We start from the raw sequence: 22,745 nt of genomic DNA, 5'->3' as shown, positions 1-22,745 counted from the left end.
ATCATTTGACACCCCAAACCCAAAGATCTCCTCATCAAATCTTTTATTCTTTACATATGCAAAACAATCACTCATCACGTGTCTCCTATGTTGAAAATAAAGACTTCCTGTGTTTGACTCAGTGAATAGACCATTGTTAACCCAACGAAGATAAGACTGTGTCCCAACTTGAAGCTGCTGTGATAAACCAACTGCCATGTTGAATTTTGGTAAAATAACTTTTCCCCCCAACCTTTTTTTTTTTTTTAATTTTAAATGACACAAACATCAGCTTCACAGGACAGAATAAATTCATCCCATTATCCTATGTCAACACATTCATCTCAAACACTGTAAGATGATACAATTTATTGCCATAAACAGTGTAGGAAAATGAAAAGAAAAACAAAAGAATAAAAACAGCCGACCTCTATAGTACAGTAAGAAAACAATTTTGAACTTCCTCATAATCCAGTAAAATGCGAAGAGAAGGGTTGCGACATGGATTTCCCATGAGGACTCTACACTCGATCCACTAGGAGATGAAAGTACAGCGGCCGGCGTCACCACCGGTGAGTCTGGAAATGTGCGAGCAGTTCATTTTTGTTCAATACGCTTCATATGGAAAGGCAGTACTGATGGTGTTATGGATCATAGTTTCTACTTTTTTTGTTTGTTTTCCTGGAAAGAAATACATTGCCGTCAAGCTGTGGATGTCGCTGTAGACTGTAGACCCATGTGTCACCAACCAAACCTTATGCATGCATGTTGCTCTTCTAAATGAATGAAATATATATATATATATATATATATATATATATATGTGGCACATTGTTCCTGAAAGCTCTGGATGAGCCAGATTTGGTCAGGTTCGGAAAATCTTTCGTAAAGACAACGCAAGAATTCAAAAGAGCTCTTCACTGTGAAATGGTTTAATTAAGAATCAAGCTCAACGTTTTAATTTTCAAATACAGTAAAGAAATTTAAAGAGCAAAATATAAAAAGCACACGGCAGCAATTACATCCGCGTGACTACAAATTCGAAACACAAAGATACTTTGGAAAGGGAGAGAGATATTTTGAAGTCCTTAAACACAATGGGAAATCAACCTGGAGATGTTGTCCTCCAAGTTTGGGTTCTTTGAGGCGTGTGGGAGGAGTCAGCGAGGACAGGCAGAGGCGGAGTTAAGAATATGCCCCCGCCCCCTTTCTAGAGCCCCCACCTCCACATGCTTTTTAAGCCAATCAGATGAGGGCTCGTTTGGATTCGAGAGGAGACCAGCACCTCGTGCCCCTGCCTGCACGTCACTGGGAGAAGTCTTTGAAAGATTTTATGGTGATCAAAGCCAGTAGAATCCAGTATAGCCTTCCGGAATAATGCAGCCACACTGACACAGATATTAATTCTTAAGAGAACGGAAACATAAAACAAAACAAGAACACATTGGTTACACAGGGTCCAAATGTAGGAGATGGTGAAAAGTTGACATTTGCACATGAACATTTTGACAAAGCAATATTAGAATCAATTCAACACTAACGGGAAGATCGCGGTGGGTCGAACTCGCGTGGATCTACCGGTTAACAAATCGCAAGATGCACGGCTCCGAAACCCGACTGTACAACTGGACTACGTTGTGCTTTAACACGCCGATTTACAGACACCATAAGGACTAGGGAGAGGACAAGCACCACATGTACAATCCAGTGTGCGTTCAAGGGTTTGCGTACGTGTTCGATTGGGAAAACTCGTCTGAAACCGTCAAAGAACTCGTGCCTTTTTTGAAAATCACATCAAAAACAACAACAACAACAAAAGAAAGTGCAGTCCATCGAAAAATCCAACGAACAAAAGGCAAAACTATGGTAGTTCAATCCAAAAAACCTAATACTGCTTTTGGCGAACGCTAATATGAATTGAATGTCAACCTGTGGAAACGTTAGCTAGCTGCCCCGCAGTAAAAAGCGCACAAACCAAGCATCGTATTTCGCACGATAAAAGGGCTCGGCGTGTCTACGTCTAGAAAACGAGCCAAAGAAACATTTAAAATCAGTTTCCGTTCCATTTAAGAGAGCAGCTCCAAAAAAAAAAAAACCTTTCCGATCTCACCAAGGATGTGAAAGAACTTTCCCCCGACGGAAACTACAGTACAGAGCAGGCACTAATTACAGGGAAGCAAAAGTGGACATAAAACCATTGTTAAACAGTTTTGCCATGCATTCACGAGCTGCTCGTTGGTGTGCGCAGGTGTCATGACGGTCGATCGATGTGGGCGTGGTCTTGTGTATTTTTCCCCCGTTGAATAAATATATAGCCGCGCGATCTGAATTCAGAAGTAGGGACTCCGTTCATCTCTAACAGGTAGGAATGATAGAGGCCATATCGCATTCCCATTGGCATGACACGTTTTTTTGTCGTCGTTGCCCTGTGTCTCGCCCTTCCCTCCCCGTATATCCCTCCCGTTCTTTCTCTCTCCCTCCCTTCTTTCCTTCCTTCTGGAGCGGTGAGGGAGGCTGCAGTCTCTTAGTGTTTGTCTTTGGGAATTACCTCCTCCCTGGGTTTGGCACCCCCAAAGATGGCCGAGTTGGGGTTGGCCACTTGGTTAAGGGGACCTGCCACTGTACGTGGCTTCAGCTGTAGCTTCGGTCTCTGCGCTCTTTCCTCTGTGGAAAAATCAACATAATCGACACATTAGATGATGTTGTGGTGAAATGTAGTTAACTAAAACTGATTTAACTGACTAAAACAGAATGATGGCAGATATAAACTAGATGTGTAAAGTTTGATGACAAACTTTGAAGTTGGCTTGAGAAAGCCAGACCAGAGAGTTAGAAAAAGTTCTGTATTCAATTTACGGAAAAAGCGTAACTGGCGTATGACGTAGCGCAAGCGTTTTGAACTGCGAGAGGCATTACACTTTTTTCGTAGGTTGAATACGGAAGGTGGTCTGGTGGGTATATATATTTTACTTCATAAATATGGATAATTTTCGTACAAAAAAACATTACTTCGCTTCATACAGCCTTGATCTTTTTTCCCTACTATGGTAGTCAATGGTTGCTCTCTCTGCTTGGTTACAAACATTCTTCAAAATATCTTCTTTTGTGTTCAGCAGAACAAAAACTCATACAGGTTTGGAACAACTTGAGGGTGAGTAAATGACCGAATTTTCATTTTTGGGTGAACTATCCCTTTAAGATGAGTTTTGGTCAATCGGATCACAAGTGAATGATGCTATACAGGTGTAAATGGGGTCTAAAATGTAGAGCTTGACCGCTTCCAGAGGTAGTCGAAAACACGTTTGACTGGATTGCTTTTGTAGTGTAGACACTCGTGTGGTTGAATGGGTTCACAGCAACAAAAAACGCCTACTGATCTAATGCATAAGCATTATGTGAAGTGCACTAGCCAGACGGGATAGTCAGCTGGAAACCCAAGTTTGGTTTGAAGACGGAAAACGTACCAAGCACAAGTTGTCTCACCATTCCTGATTTCTAACACACACTCACAGTGTTAGGCTGGTCTTGCGGATGTCAGAGCAGAAACGAAAGCTGATGCTCTCCGTTTGTTTTTCCGTCGTCTCCGGGCGCGCTCATATGCAAATTGCGCGAGCTTTTTTTATCTATTAGATCGAAAGATCTGAATATCCCATTCATTTACCCGCCCATAGACCCTGTTCTTGAAGAAATCAGGACAGAAGTGGTCAAAAAAAGACGGATTAAAACACCAGGTGTAAACGGGAATGTGTCTCCCTTTTCCACTTGTGATCCGATCAAGCAAAACACATCTTAATACCAAGAGTTAACGGGCCATGAAGGGATCTGGCTTTTTAAAATGAATAAATCTGTGACACCGTCAGAAGGTTCTCTGAAGTCTGTTGAGGCTCCGCGAGGAGGTCCCTCTCTGAAGCGTCCCATGCCTCCGCCTCCAGCTCCAGCTCCACCCCCCCTTCTGTCGGCAGGGCGACCGCCTCCTCGACTCCTCCCACCCATGAAGTCGTCATCTCTAAATCCTGTGGGGCGAAAAAGAAGCGTGTAACTAACTCGTGCGTCACTCTCCCATTCCACTGCAAAGTTGGGCCAAAATACTAATACAGGAAAGGCTCGGGGCAAGAAGTTAAGACTAGTGAGAAGCCTGATCCTAGATCAGTATTTATAGACAACTTCAATTAGGGAGGACATTTGACTGCACAGCAGCAGGGAGACTCCGCTGAAACCATGACTGATGGCAATGAGATGGAGTCCCTGAGAGATCAATGTTCAAAAATTAACTTGAAAAGTATGAAAAAGCCATAAACAAGACACACAGACAGACAATACAAAGTATCCTGCTAATAACGCAAGTCCTCTGGCGGGGTTACATTTATGTCTGGAAATATTCCGGGTTATTTTTTTTCAATAAGGTTCATGTTCATTTTGACTACTCCCTCAGTTTGTAAAATAGAACGAATCATGTTTTCTGTAATAGAGTAATGTCAATTATATTTAAGCATTTGCTTATTTCTCAACCCTCTACAATGAGTGTAAATCTTCACTCCGGGTGCCTAAATAATGTCATTATCAGCCATTGGCTAATACATTCTTAGATTTTACTGGCCAGTGTGTGTGTGTGTGTGTGTGTGTGTGTGTGTGTGTGTGTGTGTGTGTGTGTGTTAGAGGCCAAGTATAAATTTAGCATTTTTTCAGATTAACAGATATATTTTCACTTGAGACTTTTGCTCTCCGTCGAGTGATCTGTACCATTTAAATTCAGCTCAATGGATGCACAGCGTACCTGTATTTGACGTACTACAACCTCTAGTGTGAAGGTGCACAAATCTCCGTCGCTTTGCTGAGAGCACTAGCTGTGTTTCTCACACACGCAACGAGAGAGCGAGAGAGAGCGAGAGTGTCTTGCATACCATACCGAATCAACACACCACATGTAAACAATATTCTTTGTTGTATTTTCCTGTTCATTTGGAATTATTCAGCTTTTAAGAACAAGTAGAACATATGCCGGTTTCTCCGGTAGTGGGCGGAACTAAAGCGCAAATGGCAATCTCATTGGCTGGCGCTCATCCATTACCTTCACTGTTTTGATTTCAGCAAATCAGTTTGGGTGAACGCTGACAACGTGATTAATATTCTTGAACCTAGCAGCTCATTAATCTTTAGTGCGTAGAATTATCATCTTTTAATAATAATTACTATTCTCTATTACCTATTTATTTTTACAGAAACCCTGAATGACCAACAATATCGTAAGCACCATCACCAGTCCTAAGTTCAGTTAAAATAACAAATATGCATTCGTACGGTTATTTTAGTTCTAATTTCAAAAGTTTATCATTAAATAGTGCTCGATTATCATAATATAATGCTTGATTGACTGATGTTAAGAGCGTACGTTCAGATTTTTAAAAAGCTGTGCCATTTTACAAAAATAAGCTGATTCGGTGGAATAAAATAGTATATCAGCCTGGCGAGTAAACAAAAGAACATGTACTAGCCAACGGCGATTCTATTGCCAAGGTGTGTGTAGAGGGTTATTAAATTCATTTTTAATCTTGTCCTAAAACGTCACATAAACCTAAGGCTTACTTTTCTTCATGCTCCCTTGCTTACTAGGCGTTCATTGAGTGTATTAATTTGTAAACATGTTTTCTGTTCATTTCCACAAAATGAGGAACACCTCTGAAATATCTGCGGTAAAAGCATACCACAGACTTGTGCTCAGATTCTTGCACAAAAAAAACAAACAAAAAAAGATCTAAAAGCTTAAACCCAATGGATCGAATTCTTGCCCATTTCACTCGGCGCACCTCCTCCAGACTGGTCGAAGTCGTCTCTGGGGTCACGTCCCCCTCCTCTGGCCCCACGTGAGCCACCACGGCCTGAAAGGGACAGGGGGGCTGTTTAATAGGGGCAACAATTCAAAAGGCGAGATCAGGGTGAAAGAGAGGCCCACCCAGATAACGCTTCTACTGAACCAATCAGATCATCTGCCAACACTGCGCACAGGAAGACACCAGCTGGACAGGAAAGTGTAGCCTATCGGAAAGCACTCCGTTTGTTAGAGGGGAAGGAAAGAGAGCTAGAAAGAGCTTCTCTATTGAGGGGTGAAACACACAGAAAAGAAGAAAAAGTTCTGAAGATGAAATATGTACACATGAACAATGACTGCGGGAAGCCCAGATAAAGAAATGCACCGTTTGTGTAGTATGAGCAGTGAAGTTTTGCAGCAATATACAATAAAACAAAGCAGAACAGTTAATAAGAGACAGAAGACATCAGGTATTATTGAGCATTGATTAGGGGCTGGTGGTAAGGCCAAAACCTTGGTTATGACATGTCACAATATCACATATCTGCATATTAAAATTACTCAAAAGTCTAAAACAGCTGGAGTAAAAAACAAACAAACAGGAAAACACTATGAAATGGCAAATTTGATAGAATGTGGCATGCACATTGTAAAACACATGATATGCACAATAACATGCCATCGAATTAATTCTAGGTTTTTTAGCAACCGTGAACAATTTATATTCCTAATGACTACTTTGTCATGTGGACCAATAATGTGATTTTTTACAATATCAAGAGTAAGGTGTTTGTTTACATGACAAGCAAAAGTATTCACTCCAGTTTGCATGCAATTTAAATTTTTCTGATTATTCGCCAAGAAGTGTGGTTATTTTTACCAAGTGCCCGCCCACTTTTTCGCAAAATATTGATACACGCGAATATCGTGATATTATGTTTGCCGATACTGTATCGATTCTCAAAAACACTATCGATATTTATATATTTATTTACTTACATCCAAGATTCATGGCTTTGTGTTCGGTTTAAACCACAGACTGTATAAAACCCAGCCGCTAGATGGCAGTGTTATCTCAGAACGTCACCGGAGAAGCGCAAGGTCCAGATGCGTGCATCGCTAGTGTTAGCATTAGCAAACCCAGCTCACAAAACGATAGAATTATTCAACTCCTGCGGTATACAGAGATGAAGTGAGGACTCATTTTGGCTTCAGCTATAAAGAAACCACTAAGGAAATTGACAAGTGTCATTTTTTTTGCAAAATAATCCTGCAGTCACTTTGCACAAAATAGTGATTTAGTGATATAAATGACACTGTATTAATTAAATAAAATAGTTACTTGTCAGGTTATGCATTCTTTTAAATGAGATCTTTCTAAATAAAAAAAACCACAAAAAAGAAATAAAATCGCAATATATTGCCATTCTTACAATATCGCAATATATATCAATATATCGTATCGTAATCTCTGTATCGTGATACGCATTATAAATTGCCAGATTCTTGGCAATACACAGCCCCACTAATAGTCGACTAACTGTTAGTCCACTAGAAAAGGCCTGGCCGACCAAAATTGTCTTAGTCGTTTAGTCGCAGAAACAAAACTCCACAAGAAGTGGTGAAATCACACAGCCTGTGACGGACAGATCGTTAACGCCAGGAAATCCAAACATTTGGCCATCATTCATCGGCCTCAAACATGGCTTATTCCTTGAAACATGCAAGTAGTAGCAACTTTCCATGTCCGCTCGCTCTAACATTAACCTAGATACATGTGCACTAAATACTCATTTCTGTTCATTTTTGGTCATGCAGGAGTAATGCAAACTGTAAATGGTCAACTTTTATTTCTGTAAACTCGCAATAACAACAAAACGTGATTTTGTAAAATAATGAAAACAATCAGGATGCGCTTTGTCGTCTCGTTCTCAGTGAACTTGAGCACATAACTGAACCAAAACTCAGCGTACACTTGCCTCACAGACATGAGAAATATAGCCAATAATCTATAGAAAGATTGAAATGTCTACTTTTAAATTAACCAAGTCATGTGGAAAACAAATATTCTCAGATTATGTAATCGTGAAACGTGCATACCCTGCGCATCCACAACTGCAGAGATGAGACACAGAATCGTCAACTGAATGTTTTCTGTGTTTTCGGCAGCAGAGACTATAAAATTATTAAAATGTTCAGACAGACAGTCTCCTTGCTGTTTTTTCACGCCGCATTCATAATCATTATGTTTGCCTGTGCGCTGTGGTGTGCTTTATGCGTGGGCTTGAGCGCTGATTAGGCCATGTATTATATATAGGCAATTTAAGGCTCATTATTATGATTTATGGGTTATCAATACAAACACTCGATTAGTCGACTGATGGCTTAAATTAATGACTAACAGTCTAGAAAAATCCCCAGCCCTGATCATAACATTACAAACTTTGATTTGACGATAAAAAGTATTTAAAAATCGGACAAAAAGTTCAAGACTGTGTACTTAACGGCTTGAGCGAGGGGAAGAACTACAATCCCATGAAGCATTGTGAACAGCATAATAAAAACAATGGAGAAATGACTCGTTTACAAATGTTGATTATATTTATAAAAACTATATTTACAAGTTTATTGCAAAATATGCATACATGTAGAAAAATGTCAGTATTTTGAGAGCGTAGAGAGATCGACTTAATTTTCTGTACAGCATCATGGGTAATGTAGTTTTAAAACCAGGAAACAATTTTAAAAATAAGCTGAGATAATGTGGACTATCAGCTTCTGGTATTCAGAAATACCATCAATTAACAACCTTGTAGCTCACAGCAGGGCTGTCTTTAAAGGTGCAGTGCGTAAATTCTGGTGGCATATAGTGGTTAGGTTGTGAATTGCAACCACCAATCGATCACCCCTCCCTTTCGAAGCACAGAGACGCTACGGGGCCGACACAGGACAAAGAAGTCGTCGTCGGAGACAGCAGAGAGGACTAGCGCTCCGTAGAGCAGTGTGTCCATTTAGGGCCACTGTAGAAACATGGCGGCGCAAAATGGCGACTTCACTGTAAAGGGACCCGCGGTGTATGGAGATAGAAATGGCTCATTCTAAGGTAATAAAAACAATACGCTTCATTATGTAAGGTCTTTATACATCACTGAAAACATAGTTATGTATATTATATTGCATTTCTGTCAATAGATCCTCATAAATACTACACACTGCACCTTTAAAGGTTTATAGTAATCGTTCAAAATCAATTTCCCTATGGAGAAAATGAAAGGAGTTTTTCCAGACCCCGACTGTTGCACTCTACTCTTCACAAACCCCAATGCACAGAGAAAATGACCTTGCACACAACAGATGAGTTACTGGCCACTGTTTTAATCCACTCACGTCAAATGCAGCACACATTTCTATGGATGTATCCATCACTTGAACAGGCACACTTTGAGTCAGAGCGGTAATAATGCGATTAAGCTGTTTACATGCCTTGTTTATTGGGATTAAAATCAATGTATGCCACATAGTTTACTGAGATTATGGTTGGAATTAAAATTGCATAAGTTTGATTGAAGTATTGTTTACACATGAGGTAAAGTTTAATCGCAATATTGCCAAAATCCTATTATAATAGCATTATGAGGGTGCATGTATACGGTGATTAAACCTGAAGTAGATTGAATGCAAGTTTGCAGACGATTGCGGAGGGGCGGGATTTAAGCAAACTAAATGATTGGAGAAGTCTAGTACAACATACAACAACAACAACATGCATTTAGAAAATGGACCCTTTTAACATTTTCGGGTTTTCAGACGCAGAAGTCGTCATAAACTTGGTGGATAAACTTCAGAAGAGAGAAAGATTATGCCAAATTTGCCGTCCCGTCACTCCCTCAGCCGCTGTATTCTGTCATTTAATGCCAAGGTAGTATAACACAAATGTGTATTCAATCAGGGCTGCCACTAACGACTATTTTTATTTCGATTAATCTATCAATCTATCGACTAATTTATCACAATAATTTTCAACAATTTTACTTAAAAACATTTAATTTAACTTGCAACGTTGGCCTTCAGTAGTGTACTATATAAGAAAGTATAAATGTAAACAAGCCCTTGACAAAATGTAAAACTAGACTAGAGAAAAAAAGAAAAAAAGTACAAGTTTGTAAACCAACATAAAAAAAGAGAATAAGCAAATACGTTTTATATAGAATAGTGTTGTCACGATACCAAAATTATGACTTCGATACGATACCAGACTAAAATACCTCAATACCGATACCATGGCAAAAAAACAGTAAAAGTAACTGAATTATACGACAGAACTTACTATTGATTGTTTTATCATTGTTTTAGGGTTAAAAAACCTTAAAAACTCACTTGGCCGGCATGTTCCTGCCCTGCCCTGCTTCACACAGAATATTAGGTCCGGCCCTTTAAGAGCTGCACGGACCAAATTCATTCAAATTCAACACCCGATTTCTCATTCAACTCTGTATACGTTCACTAACGACATATCCGACGCGTTTACCCGAATACTCGCCAGGACGTGCATTTTTACAGATTTTTTACCATTCAAACCCAATAATCCTCGAAACTGGTGTTGCAAACTGTCTGAGTGAAAGGCGTGTGCGCGGCTGGGCACTTTTCTGTTGCTTTCTTTTTCCTGAGCTGCGTGTATACATTGGCCTGTTCTGCTTCCATTGTTTAGTGAACGGTTGAAGTACACACACACACGTCCTCACTCCTGCTGTCACACATTGACGCAGATTAAGAAATACAGCTCATATTAGAGTGCTGTCGTTTTTAAAGTACTGGTACTAATACAATTTCATATCGTACCCAACTTACCCAGTTGACTAAAAATATTGACATCAACTAATTACCAGCGTTGACGCAGTCGATTGTATCGACCAATCACGACAGGCCTACATTCAATTAAAAACAATTATATACAAGTTATATGCAAGATTTAACTGTGGAAACGCATCCCAGTCTGTAAAAATGGTCCATAGGATGAAATGCCATTTCATGCCAACTTTCACTATTGGATGTGATGAGTTTAAAATTGGGTACCACAATTTATTATCATATTTTAATTATAAATTATGCGATACACTATACAGAGTGTGACAGGATATCTACCGGTTGACAATTCCTCTGCAAATAAAACCGGACCACCAGCCCTAGCATTGCTCATTTTCCTGAGATTGAAAGAGAAACAACTTACAACATACACAAATACCAACAGAACCACATGCTCCAGTGTGAGTAAACAGCACTAACAGAAGTGTAAGATAAAAGACTGTGCTAATGAATGTCAGGAGTATCCCACACACACACACACACACACACAGTACCTCTGTCGTCTTTCCGGAAGCCGAAGCCTCCGGCGCCACGTTCTTGCTTTCGGCCCTCTGCGATATCCACCCTCAAAGATCGGTCGCCTAGTAGCTGTGAAAGCACAAAATCAGGAATACACAATATATCAAAACCGTACGCTACCATTCAAAAGTTTGGGGTCGCTTTCAACGCTCACCAAAGCTGTATTCTCATTTCTGCAATGTTTCTACAACAGTGGTGCTTCACTGCTTACTGACCTCAAACTATTGAACGGTGCATTTCCAGTCATAATGATGACACATAACCCCCCCCTTCATTAATTCTGCCTTTGATGATAGTAAAAAACAACTGAATAAATAGTGTAATTAAGTGACTTACAGCGCCATCATACGTCAAAGCCTCTTTTAGAGATTCCAAGTCATCAAACTCTACATAACAGAAACCTGGAGCAAGAAAACAATTGACCATTTAATTGATTTGATACTTTCAAATAACGTTTTAACAGCATGCAGTTTCCTTCAGGATCAAACCCATGACCTGGCCATTGCTTGAGCCACGTTCATTCACACATTTTGAGGTATAACTCATGCCTGCAGCACAAAGTTTAACCCTTGGGGGATTCCTAAAACCAAATATGAGTAGTAAGCAAACAATGCCCCTCATTAAACGTGCACTGTGTGGCACAGAGCAGCCCACCTTTGAACTTGTCTGTCTCTTTGTCTCGGACTAGTCGAACGCTCCTGACGCTGAGGTCTTTGAAAATGGCATCTATGTCTCCTTGCACTGTGTTGAAGGGCAGGTTGCCGACGTACGCCGTGTAGGGCGGCTCTGTGGGAAGTTCCTTCTGCTTTCGGGGTCCACCTGGGCCTCCTCCACCTCGGGGTCTGTGGTCCAAAAACAAACAACTTGGTCAGCTATAACAACTTCTAGAAATAACAGAATGCAGGTAAATGATTGATCTATAATGCAGATCATCGGTTGATCCGATGGTTTTGCATCATACATGACAAACACCTCACATGAACGAGAAGCAGAATGCAGTGCTGGATGGACGGACAGACGGACACACTAGGCGTTTTCCCTGAAGAGTATCCTGCATTTCTCCTAAATGACATGTGTGCTGAGTAGCACTTTTTTTTTTGGTATTTGAATGCTGTTTTATGTGAATATTATGACACGAGTGAAGCACAAAGCTTTATTTTCAAAATAAATAATAGGTTTTAGGGATGCACCGAAATGAAAATTCTTGGCCGAAACCGAAAACCGAAACTCCGAAAGAAATTATGCCAATTATTAGTACCATTGCATTTATGGTTATGACTGTTTACTAACTTTACTAAAATCAAGACATTGCAATTGCATAAATTTATATTAAAGTTTCAAAGAATAAATCAATTACAAATTATGCCAATATTTATTTAGCACATTGCAACAATTCACAGTATAAAATAAAATTCTAACTAAAATGTTTAACTTGACCCCACTTTTTTTTTACATTAAATAATAATGTACAGGCCTACAGAAAGGTTTTCAAATGAATTGTTCTCTCATAAACAAAGTACATTTAGGTCTAGTGCATTTTAAATTTTTCTCTGTAGGACTACTACAAGAAAGTGCATTCAGAACAGGTGCATTAGGTCTAATAATCAACACTCAAATAACATCGTACACAAACATGTAAACTTCACAAAAGGCAGTTTTTGCAATAACTTCTAAATCTGATTATAAAATAGTTTTTTATCCAATTCGTTGTTGAAATATAATCATTTATACACAGTGTCTGTGTATAATTCATGACAGGTTTATTTAACATACATGAAATAATCAAGATATCATTAACAGGCTAAGTTGAATATAATGAATATAACGGCTAATATAGAGCTTATATTTAGTGAAAGTTGATTTACTCTAGTGAATAAAATTCTGTGGACACTGAATGACTGCCTGAGGTAAATGTGATGCTAAAGTTACATGACATTGTTTAGTTTACAAGCAGTTATATTGACGTCTTTCCGTTGAAACACTTATTTAGCGATTACACCACATAAAATACACATGACAGTAAGTTAATGTATCCTCAACACACCTTAGATGTTCATTCATGTTTATTCTTAAGGAAGAGATGATGGATCGCGCTCACAGATGATCGCGTTCACGCGCGCGCGCCTCCGCTTGAACTGTGATGTGATCAGTGATGCCACATTAAAGAGCGTCAAAACGGCATTTATCACTTGAATTTCGTGATACATGTTGATCGATGTTGGTGTGGGAACTCGGATTGAAGTGTTTTTCGCGCTTAAAACATGCCACTGTTAAAGATTGCATTCGGAAACCGTTGGGTTTCACAGTGAAGTCTGTTCCTCTTCTCATCGAGAACATGAGCTCTCGCTGTCAGTGCTTGAGCATGGAGCAGACGTGGGTGTTTCTCAGATATACTGAAATACGTCCTCACCACGGACAAGTTGCTTCAGACAAGCACGTGCAGGTCGCAGTTTCTGTTTGCGTCATCACAACATTTCGGCCGTGTTGTTTCGGTGATAAAAGTCTTTCGGCCGAAAACCGAAAATTTTCAGTGGCCGAATATTCGGTGCATCCCTAATAGGTTTGCAATTAAATGTTACATCGCAGCCATGGAAACATATGGTTTAATGCCGAACGAGAGGGAGGCTTTGTGAGGTGAGCCAAATTTAAGCGTTGTCTGCGTTTTGCGATCTGGCCACCCGATTTTCCAGGAATTTCACAATAGGCTTACTCCATTTTATTCTACTGGACATGGAATCTCTTATTTATTTCCCAAAATCTTCATTTACGTCTCTCACAGCGGATTATACACTTTTCTTCCATTTGTTTGCTTTTAATAAGGAGTATATTCCCATCATTTACTGTGGTAGAGTAGAAATCGGTGTAGGACAGATACAGTTTACTTCAAATTCTATTTAACACCAGTTTTTGCCTGTTATTAGACTTGAGGTGCGTCATGTTTGTGTGTAAAGAGCATTTCATACACGCCAGAGATTTTTAGCTTCGCTTTCTCTTGCAGTAGTCAAACAAAGCCTAAAGCTCTTGACCCTGCGGAAGATAAGTTCGCTCTTCACTAGGGGCTGGGCACCGAAAGGCGATACTTTTATGGTATCGAATGAAAAACTCAGATACTATGAGTATCGAAAAATTATTTATCTTTCGGTGCCAAAAGCCAAGCGGCTGTGTCTGTGTGAGCCTGTAGCATACTTGCATGTAAGGACCTAAAGCACCGGCGATTGGCTGTCCACCACCACGTGACGGGGAGGATTTCGGAAGATACTCGCAGTCACACAACACAAGTGTAGTTGTTTTTTCTCATGTGTTCTACGGCGTCGTTTTACAATGCCAAAGAGGTCAAAAATGTGGCTACACTTTATAAAAGTGGATGCCGAGTCAGCAAAGTGCAACATATGCGATAGGAGTATTGCAACCAAAGGCGCAAAAGGAAAACTTTCAGTGAGACGCAAGTTCACAAACAGGCGCGCGCTCTCTCTTTCCCTCTCAAAATGCTCAAATGGCTTCACATCAGCGCATCGCATCTGCACTAAAATCGAGCTGCACAGTTGACACAGGATTTGCCACTTTGCACAATCGAGGCAGTGTCGCATCGTCACTAAAGTTTATCATTTGCATTTATTTTTAAGTCTTGCCAGTGTTCAAACTGCTCCGCACACACACACACAGGCCATCTCACAAAAAGCTTGTGAGAACAAATTGCGCTGAAATGGTCAAATACACACAAATGTATGTACTTAATTACCGTCTTGACAAGTATGCACGTAAACCCCGTCGTGACTTTGCATTGAACATGTGCAACTGTATGTAACCGTATCCGTGTTCGCTCTTAAAGTGACAGCAGTCGAATAAACTGCTGCGGTCTCTGAGTTTCTCTTTGTCTTGTGTTGTTTGATGAACCTTTATGACACTCACTGCTCTTGAATGACTAACTTTTGCAACCTTAAGGGTTAGGATTAATCTAATTTAATTTATTCAGGGAAGACCCATATTAATAAAAACATTTGATTCCTTATTAAATGTCTTTAGTATTTCTTACCTCAATACTAATGTTAGACCTACCTGAAAATGTGTCTTTAAAAACAAAAATGCACTGCATGATCCAATATTTAGTTGAGATAATTATTTACATTTATATGACAAGTCACCTAAGGGGGGGGGGGGATAAAAAATAAAATTTTCATTGTCAGCCCCATTGTCAGAAATAAAATTCAGGCCCTGAATGAACGTCTGTAAAACTCCCTTTAAATAATTCTACATGATAAAAAGAAGGCTTCAAAGAGATCGGTATCGGTGATCGTATCGGCAGATGCTGCCTCCTGTGATCGATGATCGGCTTCAAAGATCCTGATCGGAGCACCCTTACAAAAAGCACAACCAGTTTTATTAATAATGTTACCCTGAGTGAGAAGTGTTCCCAGAATTTGTTTTAATTAAGGTGAAAAATAAAAGTTGTGTTTAATGTATTTTTGTTGATGTTGAAATGGATTTTAAAACATGGTATCGGAAAAAGTATCGTTAGGAACAGGTATCGATTGGCACCGGATCGAAAGATTTTGAACAATAGTCAGCCCTACTCTTCACATTTTACTAAAAGTGTCAGGAACATCAGAGAAAACGAAGATATTAGAAAAACTATGCTCTTTCCTGCTCGTGTCCGACATCCCTTACAGCCCAAAGCGGCATATGAGCACCTCTGTGGGGAAATATAAAACAAATATGTTAACTAATATTTAACTTTCTTATATTATTTATATTTCCATTATTTACTGATATTTATTTAAATGGTTTCACAGGCTGTAGTATGTTGCTTCACTGGCGGAAGTACTAAAATAAACACGCACGCTTAAATGGATGTTTGAGAGCCTCTTTTATATTTTTATTTTCAAAATGTAGGATTTAATATATATATGTGTGTGTGAGCTGCATTTGAAGCATTTATATATATATATATATATATATATATATATATATACACATTTATATTTATATTTATGGCTATTAATGCTCTAATTTGGTGTAAATGCATTTACATCACAAATATAACGCATAAATAATGATGCTAAAAAATATTGAAACAAAAACAAAATGCTTTAAATATGAAACTCAACTTTTTACTTGTCTGTTTAGTTCCTGTCTGAAACCCTTCCTTCTGAAAAGCAGTGTGCTCTGATTGGTCAGCTGGACCAGTGTGTTGTGATTGGTCAACGGCTTCGAAAGCATTTCGGAAATGTCACACCCCCTTACCATAGCCTCTCAAGTTTCAACACACCACTAATGCAACTCAACCAGTCCTCACTCCTTTATTCTGTGCATACCTTAGGGGGAAATCATTTAAATGAGGAATATTGTGATGCATTTATTCCCGGAAGAAAGACTACAACGGAGTAATTTCAGTGGAATTATTGAAACATAAAAATTAGCATGATCTGTTGACAAGGCTTCTGTTCATTTTGAAACTGGGGTGTACTAACACTTCTCAGTTATCAGCTGATGCCAATATTCTTAAAATGGCCAAATGTCATATTGAAAAAAAAGTGAAAATAGCTAATTGACAGATGGAAAGTGCTTTGAAGAAAATGCATCTTCGCAGTATGTTAATTTATTTTCGGTCTGCAACGGTAGATAAAATTCCATGCAAAGCAAATCTGTGTGAGCTTCCGCTGGGATCCAGTAGGCCAGAGACATTCCTCTGGTGTCGGATTGAGGCCTGAGACGAGCACATGATCTCTGCTCCACCTGGGCCCTTCAGATCTGTGCTGTCCACAGCAAATGCTACAGGGGACACAGAAAACATCAACCCCAAAAACCCATATGACATCAAAACCTTTTAGTGCTGTGGCGGTACAGCGGCCAGATGGAAATGCCATGGGACCCTGACCCATATACTTATGACAGACCAATAAACCAGTCCATATTTGGCCATTTATACAAACAGATATCAATTTGCCTCTCATCCAGTAAAATCGCAATAATCCTTGTGCTTTGTTACTATTGATATGAAACAACGTCTCATATTACATCCATTTTATTGTGGCGTGAGATCGCTCTGGCGCAGCTCAGCTCAAGAGAAGCGGCAGCGCACATGAACTGATCTTCTCTTCCGTCCTAATACCAGTTACAGCGCAAAATAAACATGAATGAGCATCTGAAGGTGTGTTAAAGGTACATGTATTCGTACCGATGCGTTTTGGTACAGGACCTCCGGTACGGCAGGGGGAACCGTCACTATTGTAAAAAATAATTTACAAACTTTTAAATAGTTTAAAAAGTAAAAACTTGTGTACCGTTACACCCCTAACGTTAAAAGATCAACTTAAAACTTACCGAAATCCATATCATGTCACATGGAATCGCTCAAGAGTTTCAACCGCAGAAAGACGTCAGTAAAACCGCTTGTAAACGTCATATTTACCTCAGAAAAAACATATCCAGAGTCCATAAACTCCATAGTCAGCCCGAAAAAATTTCTCTAGAGCAGCATTTTGCTAAATATGCACCACATTACATATTCATTATCATTTTTAATGTTCTTCAATATTTAATGCATGCATGAATAAATCTGGCAAGTTTTTATGACCGCCACCATTTAAATGTTTATATATCAAAAAACGAATTGGAGTAGAAATATGATTATGTAATTGTAAAGTTAATATTATAACAAAACATAATTGAGTGTAATTTAAGTGTTTGTCACAAATCAGTTAATTTTTACCTTCAATATTATAGTAGGCTACAACTGACTCCCATAGTTTACAGCATAAGTTCAGAGATTTCCCTGAGAAAATGTGCCATGTATTGTACCTGACATAAATCCAAAATAATAAATATTGAAAAGAATCAAAATCGAATAGCAAGCTTGTGAATCAAAATAGAATCGTGAAATTTGTCCATTTTTCACGCCACTTATATTGAAATCACCTCTCAAAAGCAGAAAACCAAAGGTGTGTGAACAAACTGCAAGTGTTGGCCACAAAAGACAGCCCCTGCTGCAGTATTTCATCACTAAAACACTTAAAGTGTCTTAATGCACTAAGAAAATGATATTAAAAGATCAAACTCCGTACAACCATACTGATGATGCATTCAATGCTATATACAAGCCACCAGAGGAGTCCAGAATATGACAGTAACGCACTAAACCGCACGTTAAGCATCATTTACATTGGTTTTTAATGGGAAAACGCTTCATCTCCTGCAGATTTGCATCGATTCACAGATTTTTAAAAATCGATATATTCTCAAGTGGTAAATTTCACCTGTACTAGAAAACTGGGAGGAGATTTGGAGAAGGAAAGTGCAGCTTTACCGAGCTCAACGGCTCTGGCCGAGCTGTGATATAAAGCAAACACTATTGGCCATTTTAAAAAAAGGGGGGAGCTGCTCTGTGTCCCACCGTCTTCCCGTTTCAGCGGAAATTACGTCGACACACTGAATAATGCTGTGCTTTTCAACGCACTTCAGTGGGCCTTTAAATGGCTTTCTATGGGAAAGTGCTTAGCGTGCACGTTAGGCTGTTGTGTTGATATTCTGGCTGCATCTGCTTGCCCTGTATTATATAGTGTGCATCATCAGTAAGGTGTATATTGTGAATTTGGTAATTATCAACTTGGTACGTTACTTAAAATAACGCAGTCAGCAGAGGAAGCCTTGTTTTGCCCTCTAGGAAGGCGTATCATTTATACTATATATATATATATATATATATATATATATATATATATATATATATATATATATATATATATATATATATATATATATATATGGTACGATTTGTGACAAAAACCGAGGGGGGGGGGTGGTTTGAAAAGGTTTTTTCCCCTTGAAAATAAACCACACACCACAGTGGAGCCATATAGCCTATTTTTTGGCAGCTATTACAGTAACATTTTAGCAATAAATATTCTGATTTAACCTTGAGCTTTGAAGTATTAGATAGCTTCGATTCTTTTTTATAACTATTTACAAATTACGCTAATAATTCTTAATTTCTGATTGGAATGCAAAATCAATCGGTAGTTATAGTTATTCTGAACAACTGTTTGCTCCCATTCGTTTTTGATCACAGTGCTCGCTAGTCCAAAAGTGTGCACATTTAGAGAAATATGCATTCACGTTTACCTCAAATATTAACTATCTTTCGCAGAAAGACGATTATCTGCCTATCCTTCAATATTGCGTAATGATTCCTACTTAACGGTGATGGTAAACTTCTCATAATACATTTATGCGTCTGCTAAAATCTGCATTAGGTCACAATAGAGTGAGCAGAAACATTGTATTAATCTCATTCGGTCACTCTGAAATAGATGAATGGTGCACAATGACTTCCTGAAAAGCTTCGCATGAAGCTTTGAATGCGCGTGAAACAGGATCACGAATCCCAGACAGTCTCCAAGCGGGAGCGCTAACAGTTAAAGTCTGTGTCTGATTTTATTGTTGTTTGTATTGTGATGTTGCAGCGTTTTTACTTGATGTTTTAAAAAAAATTTTATTTATTTTTGGTATTTTATATGCTCTGTTGGTGGTTTGTTGAGTAGAAATAATTCAGCAGAGGCAGGGATACATAGACCAGAAGGGGGGGGGGGGGGTCGAATCCCATGCATGCATATATTTATATATATTATATCTGTCATCTTTAACGCATAATTTAACGCAATTAACGCAACAACAAAAAAAATACAGATGTATGTGAAGCTGCGTCATTCACATACTTTTCGCCACGCAGTCGATGATGTTAGAAGTCTGGAGGTTATCACAATCACCTGTAACCCTGGCAGGAGGACATCTCCATTTTAACTCTATAATCGATTCTGCTTCTCTGTTTGTGATCAGGACATTAAAAAAAAACGTTAAACTCTGGGAAAGTTTTCAGTGATCCAGAAATCGAAATCATTCAAACAGTCCAAAACAGTGCTAATGCAAAGAAGGCCAGGCTGATTACATCAGACATATCAGAGAGAATAGAGACTCACATCGCATTTTAGTGAATTGTTCATTCCAGCGTGCTTTGCTTTAAAACACGAGCTCTGCCATTGTTTCTGAAGAGAGCAAATTTGGTGACGTACCGGAGTCGTACAGTAAACGCGCAAGTGTCTGATGCGACAAACCGTGTGTGTGTGTGTGTGCGTTCTCTCAATCACTGATCTCACACTGCGATCATATACATACACATTTCAGTACATTTGCGTCGTTTCCACACACACTCAGGAAAGTTGATGTTTTATTTGTCATGTGTACGTTGTTGTGTTTAGTAATCGTAGGTTTATGCAGTCAAAAGCGGTTGATTTAGGAGGTTTGGCTTCTCTGTGTGGTCCTGTTCAGTATCGCCGCTGTAATGTTTGTTTTCGTGGATGCGTAGGTGTGTAACATTTATTATATAATAAAATTATATGGACTCCTTATATTTGGTTATCTGGTGTCCTTTTGGAGTCTCCAGTGATCCTTGAAGCTTGCAGAGAATACAGTTTAGTGAGAATCACCCTTCGGTCTGATTGTTTGCTTTGCTGGATATAGCAAAAGATGACAAAATTAATGTGTTTAAGAAGATAAATGACATGCTTAGTTTCACGATAAGTGTGCGATTAATCACAGTCAAAGGTGCTATTAAAGAAATTGTAATCAATTGACAGCCCTAATATATATATATATATATATATATATATATATATATATATATATATATATATATATATATATATAATCTATCTCTGGAAAAAAGTATGAGACCAAGTGGTCACTTCATTTTTTCCAGAGCTCTGTGTGTGTGTGTATGTGTGTATGTATGTATGTGTGTGTGTGTGTGTGTGTATGTATATATACATACATACACAGAGCTCTGGAAAAAATGAAGTGACCACTTGGTCTCATACTTTTTTCCAGAGATATATATATATATATATATATATATATATATATATATATATATATATATATATATATATATATATATATATATTTATATATATATGTGTGTGTGTGCGCGGATGTATTTATTTATTTATATATAATAAATAATGTATGCATATATGTATGTGTCATGATCAGGGAGCCCAAAAAGGTGCTGACAGGTTTTACCAGGTTAACACTTGCTTTCTGTTTCTATATTCAATAACTGGTAAATGCCACGCGTGTCTGTGAGAGGCAGAGTTCACGTATGCGATAAAGCTTGACCTGATGGAGGCAAAACATTGGGCATGGGCTCGAGCTGCAGATCCGAGGACAACGTAAGCGCGGGATAAAACAGAAAACATGTTCATATTCATGAACATGACATTTACACGATTCCCCAAAGTATTTTAAAGAATATCACAGGGCATGTCCAAAAAGGTGAAAGTACCACGGGCTATTTCTGGAATAACACTCCTCGTAAACAGCACTGTAGCTAAACGGGAGTGGGGTAGAGAGGGGACTCAGACCCTGTTCAAGGCCCAGAGCAGATCGGGCTAAAACACGCCGTCGCGCTGCTAAAACACACTAATGATGAGGTCAATAATCATATGCAATGGAGATAAGCGAGCATGAATGCTTCACAAAACGTCCACGGGCAGTGAAATGCTCAGTCGGCCGTGAGACATGAAGCCCATGTGGGCTGAGATTCGTGCCCGGCCTCCATTCATCATCGCGGGAGCGCGCCGCCGCTGCGTGGCCTACACTCGCTCGAGCTCCCGCTAAACTCCGCTCTCGCGCACAGACCCGCGTCCTCCCGTCATATACGCTCTCGTGTATGCTCTACCGCTCCTCTTATGCGGGGTTTCTTACCCTCTTCCCCCGCCGAAGCTCCCGTAAGCCCGATCCCGGTCATCGTAGTTATCGTAATCCGCCATTGCCGAAGATGCTGTCCAGAGAAAGCAGCAGTCTGACGCGGAAGGACCCCAAAATATACGGCTGCGAGGTCTAGCTGTCCTCTGCGTGCCTGAAACATGACACGTCACATTTTATAAAATACATTTGAATAATGATAGCTGAGATACGTTCAAAATATTAAAATACAACGTGCGTATATTGGTTGGGGAGAATTTATATAAATACGCATTTTTAATGAGGATTTTGGACGATTTTTAAATTCGGCAACGGCGAGTAGACTCGAGACACGATCTAACGTGGATCTACCCATACAGCTAATTGTTTTGGAGGAACTGTAGCTGTGGGGATTTTGATTCATTGGTCTTTTCGAATATTTTAAATCAGTTCACACAATAATGATAATAATAATGCGCTGACTCATTCGTTCTGACTGTTATGGTGGTATGCTAGGGTCAAGTGTACACCAGTTATTGAATCATTCCCTCTACTGTCTTCGTTAAAAGTTGATTTTGACCAAAATAAATATTGCTAACATATGCATGCAAAAATAGACTCCAGAAAGAGTGCTAAAGTATTAGTTCACCCAAAAAATTATAATTCTGTCATTAATTCCTCACCCTCATGTCGTTCCAAACCTGCAAGACCTTCGTTCATCTTCGTCCAATTAAGATATTTTTGAGGAAATCCAAGAGCTTTCTGACCTCACATAGACATCAATATAATTAACACTTTCAAGGCCCAGAAAGGTAGTAAAAACATCATTAAAATAGTCCAT

At 39.1% G+C, this 22,745-nt stretch overlaps 1 protein-coding gene across 3 annotated transcripts; it reads right to left on the bottom strand.

Annotated features, from left to right (window-relative positions):
* Positions 1–890: 890 nt before the first annotated feature.
* Positions 891–22,027, bottom strand: eif4h (eukaryotic translation initiation factor 4h; the record flags this gene model as incomplete). 3 transcript variants are annotated; one of them, XM_079823895.1, is made up of 8 exons in its annotated part: positions 21,926–22,027; positions 11,822–12,009; positions 11,504–11,568; positions 11,143–11,236; positions 5,784–5,855; positions 3,834–3,992; positions 2,528–2,643; positions 891–1,385 (listed from the first exon to the last, which is right to left on the bottom strand). In XM_079823895.1, the coding sequence occupies exons 1-8, from the start codon at positions 21,988–21,990 to the stop codon at positions 1,380–1,382; spliced, it is 765 nt and encodes a 254-aa protein (XP_079680021.1). In that variant the 5' UTR covers positions 21,991–22,027. The 3 variants fall into 3 exon arrangements, with proteins under 3 accessions (XP_079680021.1, XP_079680022.1, XP_079680020.1); XM_079823896.1 differs by having other exon boundaries at positions 5,766–5,855; positions 21,926–22,005; XM_079823894.1 differs by lacking the exon at positions 891–1,385 and having other exon boundaries at positions 2,504–2,643.
* Between the last annotated feature and the right edge of the window lie 718 nt (positions 22,028–22,745).

Source organism: Gobio gobio (assembly GCF_949357685.1).
Source record: "Gobio gobio genome assembly, chromosome: 8".
In the NCBI taxonomy this organism is placed as follows: domain Eukaryota; kingdom Metazoa; phylum Chordata; class Actinopteri; order Cypriniformes; family Gobionidae; genus Gobio; species Gobio gobio.
This window is presented reverse-complemented; position numbering and strand designations above follow the sequence as displayed.